The following is a 20279-nucleotide window of genomic DNA, read 5'->3' on the forward strand; positions in this document are numbered from 1 at the left end:
CAAATTGAAAATCACTAGGAAAAAAGAAAGATTGCAAACTGCCTCATGGAAGATCGGGGCACCCCGTTATTAAATGTGTTTTCATGTAACCAAAATCCCCGTTTAAATTTTAGACTGAAGAATCACTTGAAAAATACACTGAAGGCTAGCCAATCATATCAATGTCCTCTCAATTCCTGAGACTAAATTTGTTGACAATCCAAAAGGTTCTCTAACCATCCTTGAAGAACAAGATGACATGTCCAAAGCTTGGACATTTCAAGTAGTTTCCAAAGCAATCCACGAATTGACTTCAACACTGTCTTGATGGCGCCATGTTCTTCCCATTCTCCCAAAAGCAGCAGGTCAACAGTTTTCCACAGGTGCAATTCTGTTTTCGTACATCCCCCCAGACTAAATGAAGCCTGAGGGAACAGAAAGCTAGAGGACAGGTGTTGTAAGCCGAAGTAAACAGAGGGTCTGCCCTACCTGTCTTTCAGTTGTTTCTTTACCAAATCAATAGAAACAGGAGTCATCTCATTACTGGGAGTTTTGAAAGGGGCAGGTTTATCTGTTTGAATTTTCATCTCAGAAGATCCATATGTAGCGTAAGCATATGGCATGTCGTACGTAGAACCGTAAGGCATAGCCTGGTAAGCATTCTGGTAATACAAATTGTTGACATCGAGAGGGTTACTTGGCTGAACCTGGAAATACAGAAAAGCATATTACAAACGGTGCCAAATTACAGAACACTTGAATTTTATGCAAATTGAAAGTATCATTTACAAACATACAAATTTCCACAATAGGGAAAACACAACAACCATTAAGTTAAATCATCTTCCAACTGCACGACTCACGATTATCTAGTACAGCTGCATAAGAAAAATCATTCACTACTTTATACTAAAAGAAATGGTTTCATTTTTTTCACGCTGTACTTGATCCAGCTCCAAAACCAAAATGGTCCTACTACTACCCTCTCCATTTTAATTAATTTAAAGACATTTGAAATTATTTTCCTGTTCTTTTGCTGTGCTTACGCGATTTACTTTACCTTCATGACAGTCTATTTAAACTGAACTGCCCAAGACAGAAAAGGTAAATTCAAGTAAAGTAAAAATAAACAAATTTTAATTGCACCAGTGGACTTGGCTAAATTAACTTTTATACTGCAGATTTTTTTTGCCATCACAATAAGCGGAACATGCAGTAAGGCATTTTTTAGTAACTCAATTTAGTTGAAAAATACTTTAAGAATAATATAAACCAGTGCACGTTTTTCTTTTTCTTTTTTTTTTTTTTAACGGCCCAGCAAACCTTATTGAACATTTTATGATTAAAAATCATAGTTAATTGCCAGTACAGTAGGTGGAACTCTCTGGATAACTATAATAATTTTACTCTTGTAGTTCTTGAAGCGGGTGATCCCTGAACAAATAGACACATTTAACAATACACACATTGGGATACTGGTGTCATATAATGAGACATGTGATGCAAATATTTTAGCATGCCAGTTGTAGTGTGTTTGTTTAGCAATAGTAAGAGTCCCTACGAATGTGGAAAATTCTATCTATTTTTAAAAACAGGTCTGTGGCTGTGCAACACATTTTTAAGATTTGAAAAGCCTGAAGGAAATCTTTTCTAACTAGGTCATGTGTTCAAATGTCCCCAAACCCTAAGGGACTGCTGCTCTTTGAATACCAGACTGCAGGTGGAAGTGGGAAGCTACCCCAAGTAAATTTTAAAGTGGATCTGCCAATTTTCTCCAGGGCCTTCTGTAGTTTTTCTTCTTTTCTCAGCTTTTGGAAAGGTTGCCTTACAGGAGGTAGCACTATTGAGTAAGTTTCAAATGCCTTTTCAATTTGTGAAAATTAACAAGAAACTAGCTTCGAGAGTCTTCCGAATAGCCTTGGAAATCCGAGAAAAAGTAGGTTCAGGCTGTTCTCCTCTCTCATGCAGACAGGAGTTTAACAAATTCTTGGTCTTTGTAGATTTGAAGTCTTGCCATAAAATCACTAGTAACTGATGAGGAGCCCAAAAGTGACAGCCTTCATGGTAATTTCCCAAGCAATCCCTACATATGTACTTGCATCACATTGTGGTTAAACCCACCTCACTCCGTCCCACCACTATACAAAGAATTTGGAGATGCTTAACCAAGCTCTTTTCTCCGACAGTTTTGTACGCATTTACAGTGAATGTACAAAAATACAATAAGACAATTCATGTTTTCAAAGCTTACCATGTCTATGCGCAAAAGGTCTAAAATACGAGCAAACTACATCCCCAAAAAAGTATTTTAAAAAACCCACAAAATCAAAAAGCCAGGGGAAAAAGATATATAAATGGTTGGTGTTCTCTACAATTGCTATGCAAACCTTGATCCACTTCCTACTGCCCTCCTTGTAAAGCACCAAGTCTATGAATCTCATACCTTTAACTGTGTTCCCAACACCATGACAGAGAATCCCTGCAAGCAGCTATTCTAGAACTGGTTCTTTCATGAACTTACATTTAGAACTCTATATCCACTTTCCCCATCTGGAAGCCTCCTGATTCCTTATTTGAGTGAATTAAGCACAGTAAAAAAATACCATGCTCAATCATTATTAGTAAGCCACTTCTCTACTGGAGACAACCGTAATTGTTTTTTTCTGTTTCATACATACATATTGCTGCAAAGTCATCCTGTGCCCTGGGCACCCCCCAACTTTTTGCTGACTGGAACTGGTGGTAACTGACTCTGACTGACCCTGGGCTCTGTTTAACCAGGCCCAGGGCCAGTGCCAAGCTAAAAGGAACACACTAGAACATTAAGACACCCAACATACACTAGGGTACACTTTCGTATGGTGGGGTACCCCTGTAGTTGGCATGCCCTACCACCTATGCCCCTAGTATGCAATAAGGCAGGGGATTGAAACTACCTAGAAGTCTCAAGTATCCTGGAGCATGGCAGTTTAGAGACCAGCAGATTCTCTGCACCAGCATGTGTGCAGTGCTGAAGCCTGAGGTCAGTTTCAAAGCTTCACTGGTGGCGAGGACAGCCTATAAACATTAAATTGTGCCCAAACTCGACTTTGTGGGTGGGGGCCCTTAAAAATTAAAAACCTACCATGTTATTGCATATTAGGGACCCCCAGGGTCACCCCTAGGTATCCATGGGGTGGGGGGTCAGTTATCTATAAGGAGCACCCTTATAAAATGAGTTTTTAGAGGCCCGGGTAAAGTGAAATTTTACATTTCACTCCCCACATTGTATTAAAGAGGTGCTCAAATTCGACTTTGATGCTAGAAGAATTGGGTAAGGATGATCTGCAATATTTCTGCATATTCAGAACCCTTGAAGTCTCCCCTAGTTGCACAGGGGGTGGGGGTCCGGTAGAAATTACGGAAATACTTATAAAATATGGTTTTATACGCCCTGGTGCTACAAAAGTGGTGCAATTCATTTTCCCCATTGCAAACTCCATGGCCCATAGGTTAACATGGTAGGAAGTGATTGATTAATAAATATTGATAGGAGAGGACTAGCCGGACCATTCAAAGACTTCCCAGAATGGTTGTAGTAAATCCAACAATATTATATTGTTGAATTTCTCCTAAAGTGTACATACAATAAGTTATGAGACTTTCTTGTTTTTAAGTCCAAATTCAGCCTTTCAGTGGCCTGCCCTGATTGGTCAGAGTTAAGTGGATTAGCCAGGCTGCTGGGAGGGCAGTGATCTGTTCTATAGGAATGCCAGGCCAGGAGGTGGCATCGTAAACTACGTTCTTCAAAGGCCTAAGGGAGGCCTGGGTTTCAGTCCACTAAGACAGTCGTGACCCAGAGTCAGGGCTAGGCTTAAGAAAGGTACGTGCAGATGTTAGGGGGTGTGCTTAGCCAGCTCTTACCTCCTTGCTGGAAAATCAGCCATTATGGATTTGGAAGAATGATGCACTCTGGGACAAACTAATGCCACACTCCACAGGATGTGGTCATAACCATGAGGAGTTGTCCTGCTCTCATTGGTCAGCAGTGACCTGGTGCTTGACCCAGAGAATTTTGAATAAGTATCTGAGAGGGGCAGAGCCCTCCAGATCTGCTGCTTGAAACTGAATGAAGCAAGAAGTGCCCTGCTGGAAAGTTTTTTTTGCTGTGCAAGGAACTCTAAGGCCTGACCTATGAAGACTGCACCATCTGAAACTACAACCCTGTGGATTACCTTGCTGCCAAAGGACTCCAGAGTGGAAACTCCCTGCAAGCTACAGGTTAACAGAGCTCAGCTGGACAGCCCCACAAAGAATTCAAAGCCTGGAGTACCAGTGGATTTGTAAGGGGTTTGTTCAAGTGGATTGCGGAATTGAAGTTTCACACTTTCAAGGACCCTCTTGGAGATTCCAGAACCTTGGATTGCGTGTTGGATACTTTGGGACTTGCAAGCAGAACGCCATGAAGGTGTTCTAACTGGACCCCGCTTGCTGAAGGCGGCGGCCCACTACAGTGGTGAGAATTCTTCAGAACAATTTATAAAGGTGTGTCCCTGACAGAGAAAACAAAAAGACTTAAAGGGGTGCTGTTGGTTTCTAAGCACTAGAAAGTGACTAATCTTTAAAAATTCATATATCAGTTTCCCTACAGTGGATTATTTTCGTTTTGGTGTCATTTAAAAGATAAACATATTACCTATTTTTATAATTGGTGTTGGATTTTTATTTTGTGTTGTGTCTTAATTTACTGAAATGGTGTTTTTGAATGCTTTACATACCTGTCTTTGAAGTTAAGCCTGTCTGCTCGCAGCCACGTTACCAAGGGTTGAGCAAAGGAATAATTTTCTAAGACCTATGCTGAGTCCTATCATGTGTTAGTGGCCTTATTGCCAGTGGCAGACCTACATTTCCCCCTACCAATAACCCATTTTCCAAACCATCACTTCTCATAACAACCTACTTTTGGCAATTTTCGCTTTGAGAAATTTGAATTCCACAACTTTCTTAAACCCCACCACCACGTGGCATGGTGATATTTATACAAATAAGTCGTTTAAAATAATTTACATTTTTTACTAAACAGACATGATTTTAAGTTGTCTTGACTTTGATACACTTGGTTTAAATGGATAGGAAGGGCATAATCCTATCCATTTGCTAGGTTTATGAAAAAGGTTCGTATAATCCAATGTGTTTCCCCTTATGTTGGGGGATAATTTTGTATGCAAGGTCTTCTTCAAGAACAGCGATCCTTTGCTTTATTTTACTTTTTCTGAATCTTAATATTGTTCACAGGAGAAAAGTTCCAGGATTCCTTGAAATTATTAACTGACACCCAAATATTGAGAAGCTTGGTCAGAAACTCTCGTCACAGCACTGTATCGCCCCAGAGTCTAAAGTGATGGCAGACAAATTAGACAAGCCACATATTTACAAGTCCTGAAAACCTGTGAATTAAATTAAACTAACTCTTCCCCCGTGCAGCACACTCAACATGAAGTGCAGAAACTACAGTCAAAGAAAAGGAGCAGTGCAGGAGCAAATGAAAATATTGACCTTGCTCCTCCCACTAATGCCACTGGTTCTGCAAGGAGCACTCCATTAGTGGTGATTTGCTTGTTTAAAAGTCAGTCCGTCCGGGTGATTACTGACTGTGGTTATTTGAATGAAATCTCTCATTTTGAAAACCTCCATCTGTTTACATTGCCAGTGCATTCCTGACGATGTGATCGTTTAAAAATGAGTCTGACTTTAGAATAGTCAGCAGAGTTAAATAAAGTAGAATCACTTTTGCAGATCATCTATTGCTGCGAAACCACATAAATAACACAGCTAGAAAAACACACAGACAATGCTCAAGTCTCCACATGGTGGATTTTCTATCAGTTGAACGAAACAACACAGCATTATTTTAGGCACTAATTTATCTAGATTATGGAATCTTTATTTTCAGATGAATCCCAAAGCCAGGACGACTCCACTGCCAGCATTCCTAAAAACTGCAGTATATTTGTTTTCAGAAGCCACTGAAATCAGCACACATCAAACAGTCCTATTATCTTAAACTTGGAATCTGCTAGAACCTGGGTGCCTACTAAGAACAGCGTGTACCACATTACCCTCTCCATCACAATATGCACGTTCATCTCGCAACAGATAGGAAACTTTACAAATGAAATCCATTTATAAAGTACACAATTAAATTATTAGGTGCAGCACTTATGATTTGGAATGACACTCCGTCAGAGCTCGGTAACAACAGTACTAGGACACAGTGGCAACCTAATTTAAGGAATTATTGATAAGTCACAACAACAATAGTTGATCTAGTTGTTAGAAGTAACTGAACAACAACATTTTTTAATATGTATAAGAAAACTTGGTCACACTACAGAATAAACAATAGTGGTAGCTAGTCCCCTATAAATGATGCCTTGAAACTATATGTCTAACACTGCTATACTGTTGCAGAAATTTACAGTGAGCAAGCTACAGTAAGAAAGAACTCAACTGCTGCAGTCTGTCTATTTAAATAAACCCAAAGCCCAAATTTTACAGACTGAGCCAAACAAAAAATTCCCAAATTTTGTTGGTACACTGCACACAATTTTGTTTTCTACTAAGAGGGGGCACAGAAGAGTCAGGTGCTTAAATAGCTTTGGCAAACAAAATTTGTAGCAGAGGTATAGCAGACTATGGCTAAAAGTGCCCTGCGAGTTAGCACGCCTGCCACAAATTTATATGCAAAATGCAAACTTTCAGTTCTCGCAGGCCAAATCAGCATTTAATACTTGAGAAAGCTGCCAATACTGACCTGTGGAATAGCACAAAATAATACTGGTGGTAAGGAGCAATGTTCACACACGAAACAGTATTAAAAAAAATAGAATACATATTATGAGAATTATTTTCTGACTGACCAACTGGTCTTTCGTGGAACTTGAAGAACCACTAATTCAACTAAGTTGTTGATTAGTTTTGTCCTGGAACAATAACACATGCTGCAGCAATACACTGGATATATTAAACTTCAATATAAAAAGGTTGTTACATGCCTGAGGGATGCTGATTCCTTTTCTGATCTGTTCTTGCTCCCACCGGCTGAGTTCTTCGTCAGGTTCCCCTGAAGCCAAAGCTTCATCATCACTCCCCTCTATACCTGTGCAACGCGTATATATAAAAACAAAAAAAATCATTCGAAAAAGTGGATGATATTTAATTGTATACAGTTCCAATAAAACCACATCAATGCAAGATTAACTTGCCCCCTGGATGCAATGTAAATAAGTATGGAAACTAACCTAGATGAAAAGAAAAGCAGTATACTATTCAAGCAACGTGCAGTTAGCAGAATATAAACAGCTATCATTATTTACTGATTTATTATAAGAGGCATTAACAGCAACACTAAAATTAGGTTTTATGACAGCAATGCCACAACTCATCATCTGATAAATGGTCTTTTCAGCTGAAAGAACAGAAAGCTAATGCAAGAGTGGTGGAGTAGCATGCACAATTGAAAACATCATGAGGTAGTGGTATCTCAGGTCCATAGAGCATCCTGGAAAGAGAAAAAGTTAAGAGTTTGGAAAAAGCCCTGGGATTAAGGGGAGGCTGGGTTTGCACAATAATAGCTTCCCTTATTTCTCATCTGTAGTTCTTCAGGCAGGGGTGGTGCTGAGCATCTCAGTGGATGAGTGCTTCAACGACTATACCCCCCCCCTCCCCCCCCCCCCCCCAGACACAAAAGCAAGGAACAAGTTGCATCAGACATCTTTTGTAGGAATGTAGTGTACAATTAAACAATACTGCCAGAAAAGGTGAAAAAGAAAGCAGACCTATCTCTTCTGCTATTTTCTGTCTCTGCGATTTTTCTTTGACGGAAAACACTATTCTTCTCTTCTCGTCGTCATCTTCATCATCGCTAGCATCATTTTCATCTTCACGAATAAGGCGATTTTTACCAGTGTCATTCTCAAGAGCTGGAAAATCACCAAGTTCACGGGCTAGTTGTCTTTTTTTCCTGGCAGCATGTATAAACGCTGCATCTGGAATTTCTCCTAATAAAGCAAACATAAACAAACATTACACATCATTTCCATACAGCGTGTCTTCTGAATCATGTTTTCAGTCTTTCTGGTAGAAATAGGGCATTTTACAACCTTTAAAAAACTCACCAATCAGTCTTGTACATCATTTAGTGTTCTGTATCTATGTGGGAACTTTTGCGGGACTGACAAGATACCAGCCTCAGTAGAGCAGGAAAAATACATATAGAGCAATTCAAATAAGCTGTGAATATTTGCAATTGTAACTTTTCTACCTTATACAAGTAGCGATACTACTTCTTCACCAATGTGGACACCCAACAATGCATGTACCAGCACAAAGATGCTTCATTGCATACAGATAATTTAAAGAGGATCAAGTTGAAATTGGTCTTCTTACCACTCTTCAGCTCCTAAAAAGATTGAACCCATTAAATTGAATCAGTATCGATGTTCTGAGACCTGCATTTGAAAATTAAAGTACAAGTTACTAACCTCCACATGTCCATTTATTAAGGTAAGTTCTGCCCACTATGAAGCGAAGGAATTGCTTGCAGAAATGCAGGAAAGGCAAGCGAAAATATGCACCCTGTCCAAGGTCATTATCCAATCCCCAGGGTATAAAGCAAAGAGGACTTGGAACTCGTGCATAGCCTGCCATTTGTTTTCAGCACCAAGTACCACCGGGAGTAGTTCCTTGTGCCCTTCTCCACCTCTGCGGGATCTTTCTATTGCCTCCTTGGCAGGCAATGCCTTTTCTTTCTTGGCAAGGACAGCATCATGATCTGCCAGCATACCCATACAGAACATAGGTTATCAAAAGATCAGTCTAAAGTAACTCCATGGCAGTCAGGGGGACAAAAATGAATTCTGCCCCCTACCAGTCACAGATGACCAATGCAGTGGGAATTAGAAGGGCTTGGTGACAGTCACAGCAGTAGATGAAAAGGAGGACTGCTACTCTCGCTGATGCTCGTAGCCTCAGCCACAACCTTGTCACCAAGAGCCACAAAATGTCTGCTGGCTATTGTAATAGTTGGGATGCTACCTCTGGTGACAGGCAAGAACCCAGGAGTAGCTTCAGAATTTCCAAGACTGCCGGTGAAAATGGAAGGCAATTGACAAGTTGTCTAGGAGGGAGCAACAGTCCAGGTATCTTCTGCTCCAAGGTGAAGTAGTTCTTTTTCTCCAAAAGAGCCTGGAGCCATCAAAGAGCATATACATCAAGGACACTTGCACTTCAGGAGAAACATGTGCTGCGCATCAAGGCCGTGAACAATGTCAATGAACAAAACACAAACAGTCCGTTGTCCAGAGCAGGCTGCAAAAACTACTTGGTCGCTTCCTGTCCACCATGAATAATCAGACTGAAAAGATCTCACTTGCCACATCCCAGAGTTTGTGAGTGTGCTGCCCCAGAAGGCAAAAGAAATGGAGGGTCCGCAAGCCAAAAGGGCAGAAGAGAAGTTTTGTTTTCCCAACGCATCAATACATTTCAATTCCATGCCACTGGAGTTAGGATTTGCAACACTTTACTCGCAGAGTCCTAACCAACTAGGCGTTCCTGCACTGGGAGCTGAATTAGAAAGGCCAGGTTCCCCTGTGCATGTCTATGGCACCTGGCAATAAGGTTGCTTACTGGCGGCGCCGAGAAAGGCTTCGACCATGCCGCCATCAAAGTTTTTATGAGAGCTGCATTGAAGGAGAACAATGATTCGAATGGTGAAGAGCCTAGCTTCAAACTCTATGTGAGCAAATTTGCCTTGGTCTACACTGCAGCCAATTGCAATTCTTGTGCTTCCACGAACCCCCGCCGTGAAGGAAGCACTATCCTCGGAAGGGAGGACCAACAGAGAAGCCAATTCAGTCTCAAGAGAAGTGTCAAATGCACTAGCATTTTGATTATCTAAATACACACCAGCTTAACTTAATGCAATCACATGATAAAAATCTGTGTGACACCCAACTGAAGTTTAGTAATTACAAAAATTCTTCATAGGTGGCTTTGATCCCCACAGAGATTGGAAGTAGCAGGCCTTTCAAATAATATGAAATGTTAGATAAGACGATCGTCCCAAACTTCTTCTTTAACCACGGCTAGACCTTTTGTTCTGAAGAAATATTATGAAATAAAGAAGAAGTTTGGGAAGATAGTCTTGTCTTTAAGGACTCTTTACTAGGAATTTGAGCTCAGGGTATATTCTGTGTTTGATTTAATAGTATGGTTCTCCACGCCATTTGGTGGATGGCCGTCACCTTATCCTTTGAGCTATAATCAAGTGGATTCAACTAACTGTTTCACAACTGTGCGCAATTGCTACCCAGCCATTCTGTTCTTTGTACTATATTATGAAATGTTAGATGCCCTTTGCCATGATTGTTATATAATGTACATATTGTGGGAATGGTTGGTGCCTCAGTGATACTGGCAGGAAGTATGGCACAATTACAGTATCTTAAGTGATAGCCAATGGGCTACATATTAGGGAAGCATTCTGAAATGATGCTGCAGACTACCCCAAAACCATGCCTCGAAGACATAGATGGTTCGTGACGGCTCTTGCAACAACCAAAATCTGTACTTTATGCTGTGAGAGTCAGACAAATGCCTGTTGACCAACACCTGGTTACCCAATGTACTGTTTGGCATCGTAAAGCAGATTATCTACTGGCTGGTTTGGGGAGGTTTAGGGAGATTTTTTCACTAATTGAGATACTAGGCGACACGCTTTAGTGGGGTCTGCATAAGCCACATATTAACGGGAAGCAGGGGTGAGAGCACTCTGGTGTCCTGATCAAGAGTTGCCTGCATTTTCTTTAATTTTTTTTTCAGAGTTTTATATAGCGCGAACAAGATCTTCGCAGATATCAGAGCGCTTTACATAGACGGGTACATGAGGGAACAAAGTCAAATAGGTAAATCAATAGTTCACACAGTACAGAAGGGTACATGAGGGAACAAAGTCAAATAAGTAAATCAGTAGATCATACAGTACAAATAATACAAATGGGTGACTGCAAAGCCAATCAAGTGGGTGAGAAGACAACTCGTACAAATAAGTAAAGGGGTCAAACAAGTAATACAGATCATTGCAGGGTGTTAATAGGGTTCGAGATAGTAGTTCAAGTGTATTTAGCCATGAGGATAGCTTTTACTTCTTTTTTGAAGAGTGTAGTGGAGGAGATAAGCCTGGTTTCGGGAGGGAGTGAGTTCCAAATCCTAGGCGCCATTCCTGAGAAAGAGCGCTTGTATGTTTTTTCCTTCCGGAATCTTCGAGGTTTCAGCAGAAGATTGTTTGCGCCTCTCGTGTTTCTGATTCCCCCAGAGATTGTCAATTTCTGAGCAAGGTAGCCGGGTGAGTTTAGGTGTACCGCCTTGTGTGTCATGCAGGCGATTTTCAGATGTATTCTGGCTTCAAACGGCAACCAATTCAGGGATTTCAAGTCAGGGGTAAGGTGGGAGTGCTTTTTTGACCCAGTGATGAGTCTCGCTGCAGCATTTAGAGACGCTTTTAGTGGTGCGGTTGTAGTTAGTGGGAGTCCAGCAGTTTGGCGAGAGTGGGGATATTGGTAATGGGACGGTAGTTGTTGAGATCAGAGGGGTCGGCTGTTGGTTTCTTTAGTAGAGGTGTGACCTGACCAACTTTGAGGGAGTCAGGTATGCTTTTCTTGTTGGAGAGAGCTGTTGATGATTTTAGTCCAGAGAGGGAGAAGCAAAGGGGTAAAGTCTTTTACTGCGAAGGCAGGGAGGGGGTCCGTGAGGTGATTGGATGGTTTCAGGGTGCTGAGTAATTTGCCAATTTCTTCTTCCGAATATGTGTCAAAGGTTGACCATGTAGCATTGTTTTTTGGTTCAGCGGGTGCTGGGCATTTGGGTTTGGAGTAGAGGCTTGCGTCAATGAGGAGATCGCTTTTTATTTTGTCAGTTTTTTGGATAAAGAAAGCAGCAAAGTCTTCACATGAGGGTGCCTCACGCCCAGTGTTGAGTGGTTGTGGTTGCTCCTTGGATTGCGATTTGATTAGCTCAAACAGTTTTCTCGGGCGGTTCTTTGCTTGGTTAAGTTGGAGGCGGAAGAAGTCCGATTTTGAGCGTTTTATTTTCCTGAAGTAGGCGTTTCTCTTCTTCTTCAAATCTTTTAGGTGCATTGCGGAGGGGGCTGATCTCCAGGTCCGTTCTGCCATTCGCATGTCTCTTCTATCTTCGTTGAGACTCCCGTCGTACCATGGTTTGGAGATTTTAGTAGAGACTCTTTTTAGTTGCATAGGTGCAGCCTCATTAATTATAGGAGGTCATAGTGTTGAGATAGTGTTCAGTCAGAGTTTGAACGTCCGAGGCGCCTGCAGGAGGGAGTAGGAGATTGCAGCTGTTAGGGGGCAGAGAGCCAGGGTTGAGCTTTTTCGAGTCTCTTTTCCAGACTTTGGGCTTGGAGAGTTGCACCGGGTTGACTTTGACTTTTTCGTTGATAAAGAATGTGATAATATGATGATCTGACCAGTCACAGGGTTGGATGGATTCGAGTTGGATAGAGTGCTCTTTGGAGATGATCAGGTCGATGGTAGAGCCTTTCTCGTGGGTCGGGCTGTTGCATATTTGGGTGAGGTTCAGGGCATCGAGGAAATTTTTAAGACTATTTACCACCGCGTCGTTGCGGTCATTCCAGTGGAGGTTGAAGTCACCAAGGTATATTTGGGTGAGCTGGCGTCCGGAATTGGTTGATATCATATCCATGATTTGTTGGGAGAAGGTGAGGTTGTCCCTGGGTGGGTGGTAAATGCTGTGCAGAGAGCATATCGGTTTACCCTCACTAATAATGTCGAGGCAGATGTATTCCCAGGATGTTGGGGATGGTAGGGATGTGGAATTGACTTTCTGAACAGAGAGGTTGTTCTTGTATATGCATGCGATTCCGCCACCTATTTGGCCTGTTCTGTCGAGCCTGATAATGTGGTAGTTGGGAGGAACCAGAATGTCCATTATGGGTGTCGAGGATTCAGTTAGCCACGTTTCAGTCAGGATGATTAGGTCAAGGTCCTGCGATAAGAGGAGTTCAGCAATGGCTGCTGAGTGTTTCGTGGCCGATCTGCAGTTGAGAAGAGCGCATTTGAGACGGGGTGTGTAGAGGGTGTTAGATTGTTCTAGCGAGAGAGGGACTTTTCTAAGGTTATTGGGGATGGAGGATCTGCTGTTTAGTGTGGGTGGTCTAAGGGGATTTGGGTGTATCGTGGGAATGTTGCGGTGTGGGGTGCTTGTGTGAGTTTGGGGGGCTGGGTCATAGGAGCGGAGAAGGGTGAGTGTGTCGAGGTCAGAAGAAGAGTTGTGGGTGCGGCGAGGGCGGTTGTTGCGATTAAGAGCTGGGATTGAAGTCAGATTGGGGGATAGCTGAGTGCGAGAGTTAGTCTGAGGGGTGGGGGACAAGTTTGGCGGGGAGGTGTGGATGTGTGAGGCGTTGCAGGGGCGATGCTGGGGACGAGGGCAGTTGCTGCGCCTATGAGCAGGGATTGACGCCTGGTGTGGGGCGTGATGAGGGTGGGGGTCCGCCGGCGGAGTAGGAGACATGTTGGGAGGGGGGGGTGGAGGTGGGTGGGCGGTGTATGGGGCGTGTGGAGAGTAGTTCTTTGATGACGTGAAAGTCTTCTTTGATCTGAGTGAGGGTGGCCGTGATGTATTCCATCGTAGGGTAGGTGGTGGGAGTGGCAGTCAGGGGCGAGTGGCTGGCCAGGGAATTCGTGTGCAGGTGGGAGGGAGGGCTGGTGTTCGGGCAGGTCTGTGTTGTGTTGGTGCGCGGGATGGGGTTAGGGAGGCGAGAGGTTCTGGACGGGAGGGGAGTGGATGAGGTAGGGAGGAAGTTGGTGTTATGGGTGGGGGCATTGGCGGTAGGCGGGGGGGACAAGGTGTAGGCTGGGAGACTGGTAGCCGTGGTGGGGGTGTAAGGAGGATAGTAGGGGCTGAGAGTAGGAGGGGAAGTGCGATTGGAGATGGTCCTGTTGAGGGGAGGGGCGTTAAATTAGGAGAGGGAGTACGTTCTGCGAAGTTGATTAGAGGGTAATGAGGACTGAGAATGGGGGGGATAAAGGGGGGGAATTGTCGGAATGCGTGTTATTCTGGTGCTGGACTAAGTTGGGAGTGTTATGGGTGGGGACTGTGCTGTCAGCGACGAGCGGGGTGTTAATGCCCGCTGTAGGTGTGATAGGCGTGTTGAGGGTATGTGTGGAGGTCCGCAAGTTGGTAGAGGGGGCGGGGGAAAGAGCGGTGTATGAGGGGGAGCGATCTATGTCTGTGATGGGGTGCTGAGTTGGGATAGTGGGGTTGTGGGTAGGGGATGGGAGGTCAGGGGTGGTAGGTGTGTCCCTGATTGAAAAGTATGTAGCTGAGAGGTCATGGTTGGTGGGATTGGGGGAGATATGCGTGTTTGTCCGTGAATTGGAGAGGTGTTCTTTGAAGGTGGGGAACATGTTGTCTAGCAGTTCCAGGTTCCTGTCTGTGGATTGTGATAGGACAATCCCGTTATTGTAAATAGTGATGGTGGCTCTGCCTGGAAAGACCTGAGATGGGGAGATGGAGAGAGTTTGGCTGTGTGCGGATTTTCTAGTGGAGGAGACGGTGAGTAGGGTGAAGAACGCTTTTCTCCATTGAGCTCTGCGTGTGGTGTGGAAGATGATATCGGTGTTCAGGGATCCATTAACCGGTGAGAAGTAGGTGTCAGCAAAGGGCGTTTCCGAGTGTGACCTAAGGAAGTTGTGTTTAAAGCGTTTGGCGGCTTTTTTGGTGAGTGATGGTGGGTAGATGATTTTGTATGTGTGTTTGCCGATGGGGTCCATGTTGCGTTGCAGGATTAGGTGGGTATGGGAGGATGCAGTAGTGGACTATAGTGGTACCAATGTGCAGAAAGACATGTGTGCAGAAAAACAGGTGCATACAGTAGGATACACAGTAATAAGTTATAAATTACAAAGTGACACTAGTAATCAACCAGCCTATCCAGGATATGAGAGTGAGCAGTAGGGCAAATACATACGGTAAATTGTGAGGTACAAGGTGTAAGAATAGGCATATTACTGATAATATATAAGGGTAGGGTACAATGGGAGAGTGCACTAATGCACTATAGTTGATAATATTGATAGAATATAGAGGAAGGATCCAGATACACAATTTACATGAGTCAAAATTCAAAAATCGAGGGTGACACTGGTTGTCAACCCAAATAGTGTGAGGTAGCAATCTGTGCATTTACAAATGTTCAAAATACAAGTAAAAGTGGCACTAGTGAGGACTCCTAATATACGAGGTAATAATCTGTGCATACAGGTGTTCAAAATACCGATATAGGTATAGTACTACAATGGTATGTAAACACTCTGTCATATTTAAGGTAGTAATCTGAGCAATACAAATGTTTAGGGTAAAGCTAGAGTGTACTAATGCAGTGATGGCAAACACTCTCTCCTATATGAGGTAGCAGTCTGTGTGGTACAAAAATTCAGAAAAGGCTAGGAGAGCAATATTGCAAAAATACAGTAATAGGTAGGCATTCTTTCATATATGAGGTAGTAATCTGACCTAAACAAATGATAAAACTATAAGAAAGAGTATAATAATACAGGCATAGGCCGGCATTCTGTTCTACTAGTCTAAAATACTATAATCCAATAAAAACTAGAGACTAGACTAAAATGGCCGCCAAATAGTTCAGATCAGGCTAGTAGTCCTTTGTTTGTTGCTAAGCAGGCTGGGAGAAAGCGAGAATAGTCCTCTGTTTGCTGCTATTGCTCTGAGCACAGGGGAAGAGATTCCACTTTCTGTTTAAGCAAACAGAGCTCAAGTCTAGCTGGGAGGAATCTTATCTCTATGTGGGGGAGTTGAGCTGAAGGGCCACGTGGACGACAGAGGTATGGGGGGATTTATTGTTACAGTTTTATGGCCCCAGCCATTTTGTACAAAGGAGTAGAATTTTTTTCAAAAGAGTTAGGTTTTTCAAAAAGAGAGCCGGCGGGTGGGAGAAGTAAATACCTGAGTTTTTGTGATTCAGTCAATATTGCCAGCAGAGTTGTACAGAAGCATTACATAAATCCATGATTGGCTTCCTTCCTCTTCGTAGATGTATGTGTCTGATTATAAAAAGGCATCCCAGCAATATACCGATGTCAATGGGGGCAGTCTTCGGTGTTCCGCCGCCCCTACAGTTCCTCGCTCGCTCTTTTTGACTTTGAGCTGTGTTTAGCTCTCCCGGCTCCGCTTCGAGATCTTGTGACCCCCGCCGTGTGAGCCAGCAACCTGCGACCAGCGTCCCTCCCGGCTCTCCAGACCGCTCGTGTTCCTCTGCTGCGGTGTGCGGGGGAGGGGGGGTGCGTCGTCGTGACCCGGTGCTGCCTTTGCTGCCGTCGGGACCAAAGGGTCCGGTGCTTCTCCCGCTTTTGTCCTGGTGCCCGCTGCCCCGCTCTCATTCCTCTGCTGCAGCTGTAGGTGCAGAGGGGTCCGGTGCTCCTCCCGCTTTGGTCCTGGTGCCCTCTGCCCCGCTCTGATTCCTCTGCTGCGGCGGTGGTGCAAAGGGGGTGGGGGGCGGGCTCCGTTGTCGTCTTGCTCCCGCTGGTCTCGCTGCTCTCGGTGATCCTCCTGCTGATGCCGGTGCTGCGAACAGCGTCCTCAGCTGCAGACGGGCGGGTGTTCCCTTGTTGTTGCCTCAGCCCCCTTCGGTCCCGGGGTGTCCGCTGAGATGTGACTCCCTGGTTCCCGATCTCCGTGTCTGCCTTCTGTTCGGAGGTGGGAGGGGACAGTCCGGTGTGCGTTCTGTTTTGTCTCCGGTGCTGGCTGTGGAGGATATCGGGTGTCTATTACCGCCGACCCGAGCCTCACTCCGCCTAACGCTGTCCCTTGGATTCCTTTGCTGTTGTTGTTCCGCTATCACAACACTCCGTTCCTTCACGGACTTCTCCGTTGTGATGCTGGCGGGTCACGGCGGTGTCCTAAACAATACTCCTGTTCCTGGAGAGGTCGATAGCTGCTGCTAACAGGGATATACCCGGTTAAGGGATCCCAAGCACGCGGAGCTCCTTCGGGGAGCTCCTACCAGGCGGCCATCTTGGAAATTAGATATTGATTTATTCTCTTGCGGTTCTTTATGCTCACCCTCCCATTGTGTATTTTCTTCTCCTTTTCGTATTGTTCTGACATTCGCTGTAAAAGGTTACTTGCTTGTATTCCATGGTTGTGAAACGCTTCTATTTCAGGCATTTGTAGCAACTTGAAAATCAGTTTATACCCCACTAGACATTATTGCCATGATATACATACTCAATCAAAAGATGAGCAATCAAAAGGTGAGGACTCTTGAATTATCCTTCATAAATAGGCGGTATTATCATCCCAGAACTACCTTAGTCCGTCTGTGTCACAAATGTCAGTTCCATTAGGACAACCATGATAACTAGCATCGGCAAGAACCAGTGAGGCAAATGCAAATGTCACCTCACCTTTTAACCTACACCAATATTAATCTACAGTTCTTTGCTTCCACACAAATACATATCCATTCCCATGTTACTTACTGGTAATGCTTTACCTTGCCAAACAACATAGTTTTAAAGCTAAACCTACTGGCATTGCCTACGCTTGTTTAAAAAACAAAATGAAACAGATAGGCACTGTAACTTGATTAAGTGGTGTCTGAGTAAAACAGGGAGAGGTACCCCTTGAGTCAGCCAAGGGAATTGGGGTTATTAAACCAAGGAAAGAAGAGGATTCCCTTGAGACAAAGCTAAGTGGAGGTTTAGAATACTAAACCTTACAGTGTAAAAGGTATATACAACAGAAACATATGAAAGTTAAAAATTCTTTTATTTGAATAAATTAAAACCCACAATAGGGCAAACTAATCTAAATCCCTAAGAATAAAACACAATAAAACAATTCACTCAACAATGACCCGCACTATCGAGAACAGACAAAGATGGGTACAACATAAAAATTGTTGGTTACAGCGTGTACATTCCTGCTCCGTGGTTGAACAACCAGTGTTGTACTGCTACGACATCGGCATATCAAATCTGGTTATGGAGACTTGAATTGTACGGTAAGTAGCGTCGACGCGTTTCGGTGGGTTCTCTTATTAGTTACCACCTTTATCAAGACAAGATTTATTCTGTCCTCACCAGGGAATGTTTACAATCGCCCTGAAATAGATATCGTACAAATAATATACGTCAGACTAATGCAGTAAACATTTTGTATAATGGCTGAATTGTACAATTCCACACCAATCAATCAATCAATCAATCAATCAGTGACACTTATAAAGCGCGCTACATACCCGTAGGGTCTCAAGGCGCTTGGGGGGGGTGCCGCTACTGCTCGAACAGCCAGGTCTTCAGCTTCTTCCTGAAGGAGAGGTGGTCTTGGGTCAGGCGCAGGTCGGTCGGGAGGGAGTTCCAGGTCTTGGCGGCCAGGTAGGAGAAGGACCTTCCTCCTGTAGTCGCTCTTCGGATGCGGAGGACGGCGGCGAGGGCGTCGTTGGCTGATCGGAGGTGGCGTTTGGGAGCGTAGAAGTTGACTCGGCTGTTGAGGTAGCTCGGGCCTTGGTCGTGTAGGGCTTTGTGTGCGTGGGTGAGGAGGCGGAAGGTGTTTCTTTTGTTGACGGGGAGCCAGTGAAGGTCTCTCAGATGTCCGGAGATGTGGCTGGTTCGTGGGATGTCGAGGATGAGTCTGGCTGAGGCGTTCTGGATCCGCTGGAGTCTCTTCTGGAGCTTGGCGGTGGTACCGGCGTAGAGGGCGTTGCCGTAGTCCAGTCGGCTGGTGACGAGGGCCTGGGTGACGGTCTTCCTGGTCTCGGTGGGGATCCACCAGAAGATCTTCCGTAGCATGCGTAGGATGTTGAAGCACGCCGAGGAGACGTTGTTGACTTGCCTGGTCATGGAGAGGGAGGAGTCCAGGATGAAGCCCAGGTTGCGTGCATGGTCCGTCGGTTTGGGTGCGGTGCCCAGGGCGGGAGGCCACCAGGAGTCGTCCCAGGCGGAGGGTGAGGAGCCCAGGATGAGGACCTCCGTCTTGTCCGAGTTCAGTTTCAGGCGGCTGGTCGTCATCCACTCGGCTACCTCTTTCATCCCTTCGTGCAGGTTGGCTCTGGCGGCGGCGGGGTCGTTGGTCAGGGAGAGGATCAGTTGGGTGTCGTCGGCGTAGGAGATTATGCTGAGGTTGTGTTTGCGTACGATGGCCGCGAGGGGGCTCATGTAGACGTTGAAGAGGGTGGGGCTCAGAGATGATCCTTGGGGGACGCCGCAGATGACTTCGGAGGCCTCTGACTTGTACGGTGGTAGGCGGACTCTCTGTGTTCTTCCGTCGAGGAAGGAGATGATCCATTCCAGCGCCTTGTCCTGGATTCCGATGTTGCTGAGGCGCCGTACTAGGGTGCGGTGGCAGACCGTGTCGAATGCCGCAGAGAGGTCTAGGAGGATGAGGGCCGCTGTTTCTCCATTGTCCATCAGGGCTCGGATGTCATGGGTGGCGGCGATGAGGGCGGTCTCGGTGCTGTGATTGGCTCGGAAGCCGGACTGTGAGGGGTCGAGGGATCCGTTCGTCTCGAGGAAGGCGGCCATCTGCTTGTTGACGGTCTTCTCGATGACTTTGGCTGGAAACGGGAGGAGCGAGATGGGGCGGTAATTCTTGAGGTCGGTGGGGTCCGCTGTTGGTTTCTTGAGTAGAGCGCTGAGTTCGGCGTGTTTCCAGCTCTCAGGGAAGATGGTGGTGTCGAAGGATGTGTTGATGATGTCTCGCAGGTGGGGTGCGATGACAGCGTCGGCCTTGTTGAAGACGTGGTGAGGGCAGGGGTCGGTCGGTGATCCGGAGTGGATGGAGTTCATCGTGCGGATGGTGTCTTCGGTGCTGATCGGGGTCCAGGCGTGGAGGGTGGTGGTGGGGGGTGGTTGTTCGGTCATGGTGTGCGTTGGTTGGTTGTTGAAGCTGTTGTGTATGTCCGCGATCTTGTTGTGGAAGTATGAAGCGAGGGAGTTGCAGAGGTCTTGCGATGGGGTGATGTCGTTGTTTCCTGCGCTGGGGTTGGAAAGCTCTTTCACGATGTTGAAGAGTTCCTTGCAGTTGTGTGCGTTGTTGTCCAACCGGTCCTTGAATGCTGTTTTCTTGGCGGCGCGGATCAGCTGGTGGTGTTTCCGGGTGGCAAGTTTGAAGGAGGTCCTGTTGTCCGGTGTCGGTTCCCTTCTCCAGACTTTCTCGAGGGCTCGGCAGTTCTTCTTGGAGCTCTTGAGTTCGTCGGTGAACCATGG

The 20279-nt window shown here is 45.1% G+C and overlaps 1 protein-coding gene across 2 annotated transcripts in view; it reads right to left on the reverse strand.

The window, feature by feature from the left end:
- The window catches only part of LOC147659497 (PAX3- and PAX7-binding protein 1-like), a 60314-nt gene that overhangs the window by 11893 nt on the left and 28142 nt on the right, over positions 1-20279 (reverse strand). For both annotated transcript variants that reach the window (XM_086951698.1, XM_086951699.1), the window contains exons 4-6: positions 7797-8018; positions 7014-7117; positions 469-686 (exon numbers count right to left, since the gene is read on the reverse strand). In XM_086951698.1, the coding sequence (XP_086807824.1) occupies positions 469-686; positions 7014-7117; positions 7797-8018 (544 nt within the window). The remainder of the gene's footprint in view (positions 1-468; positions 687-7013; positions 7118-7796; positions 8019-20279) is intronic.

Source organism: Lissotriton vulgaris, unplaced genomic scaffold, assembly GCF_964263255.1.
Source record: "Lissotriton vulgaris unplaced genomic scaffold, aLisVul1.2 SCAFFOLD_2190, whole genome shotgun sequence".
Lineage (NCBI taxonomy): Eukaryota > Metazoa > Chordata > Amphibia > Caudata > Salamandridae > Lissotriton > Lissotriton vulgaris.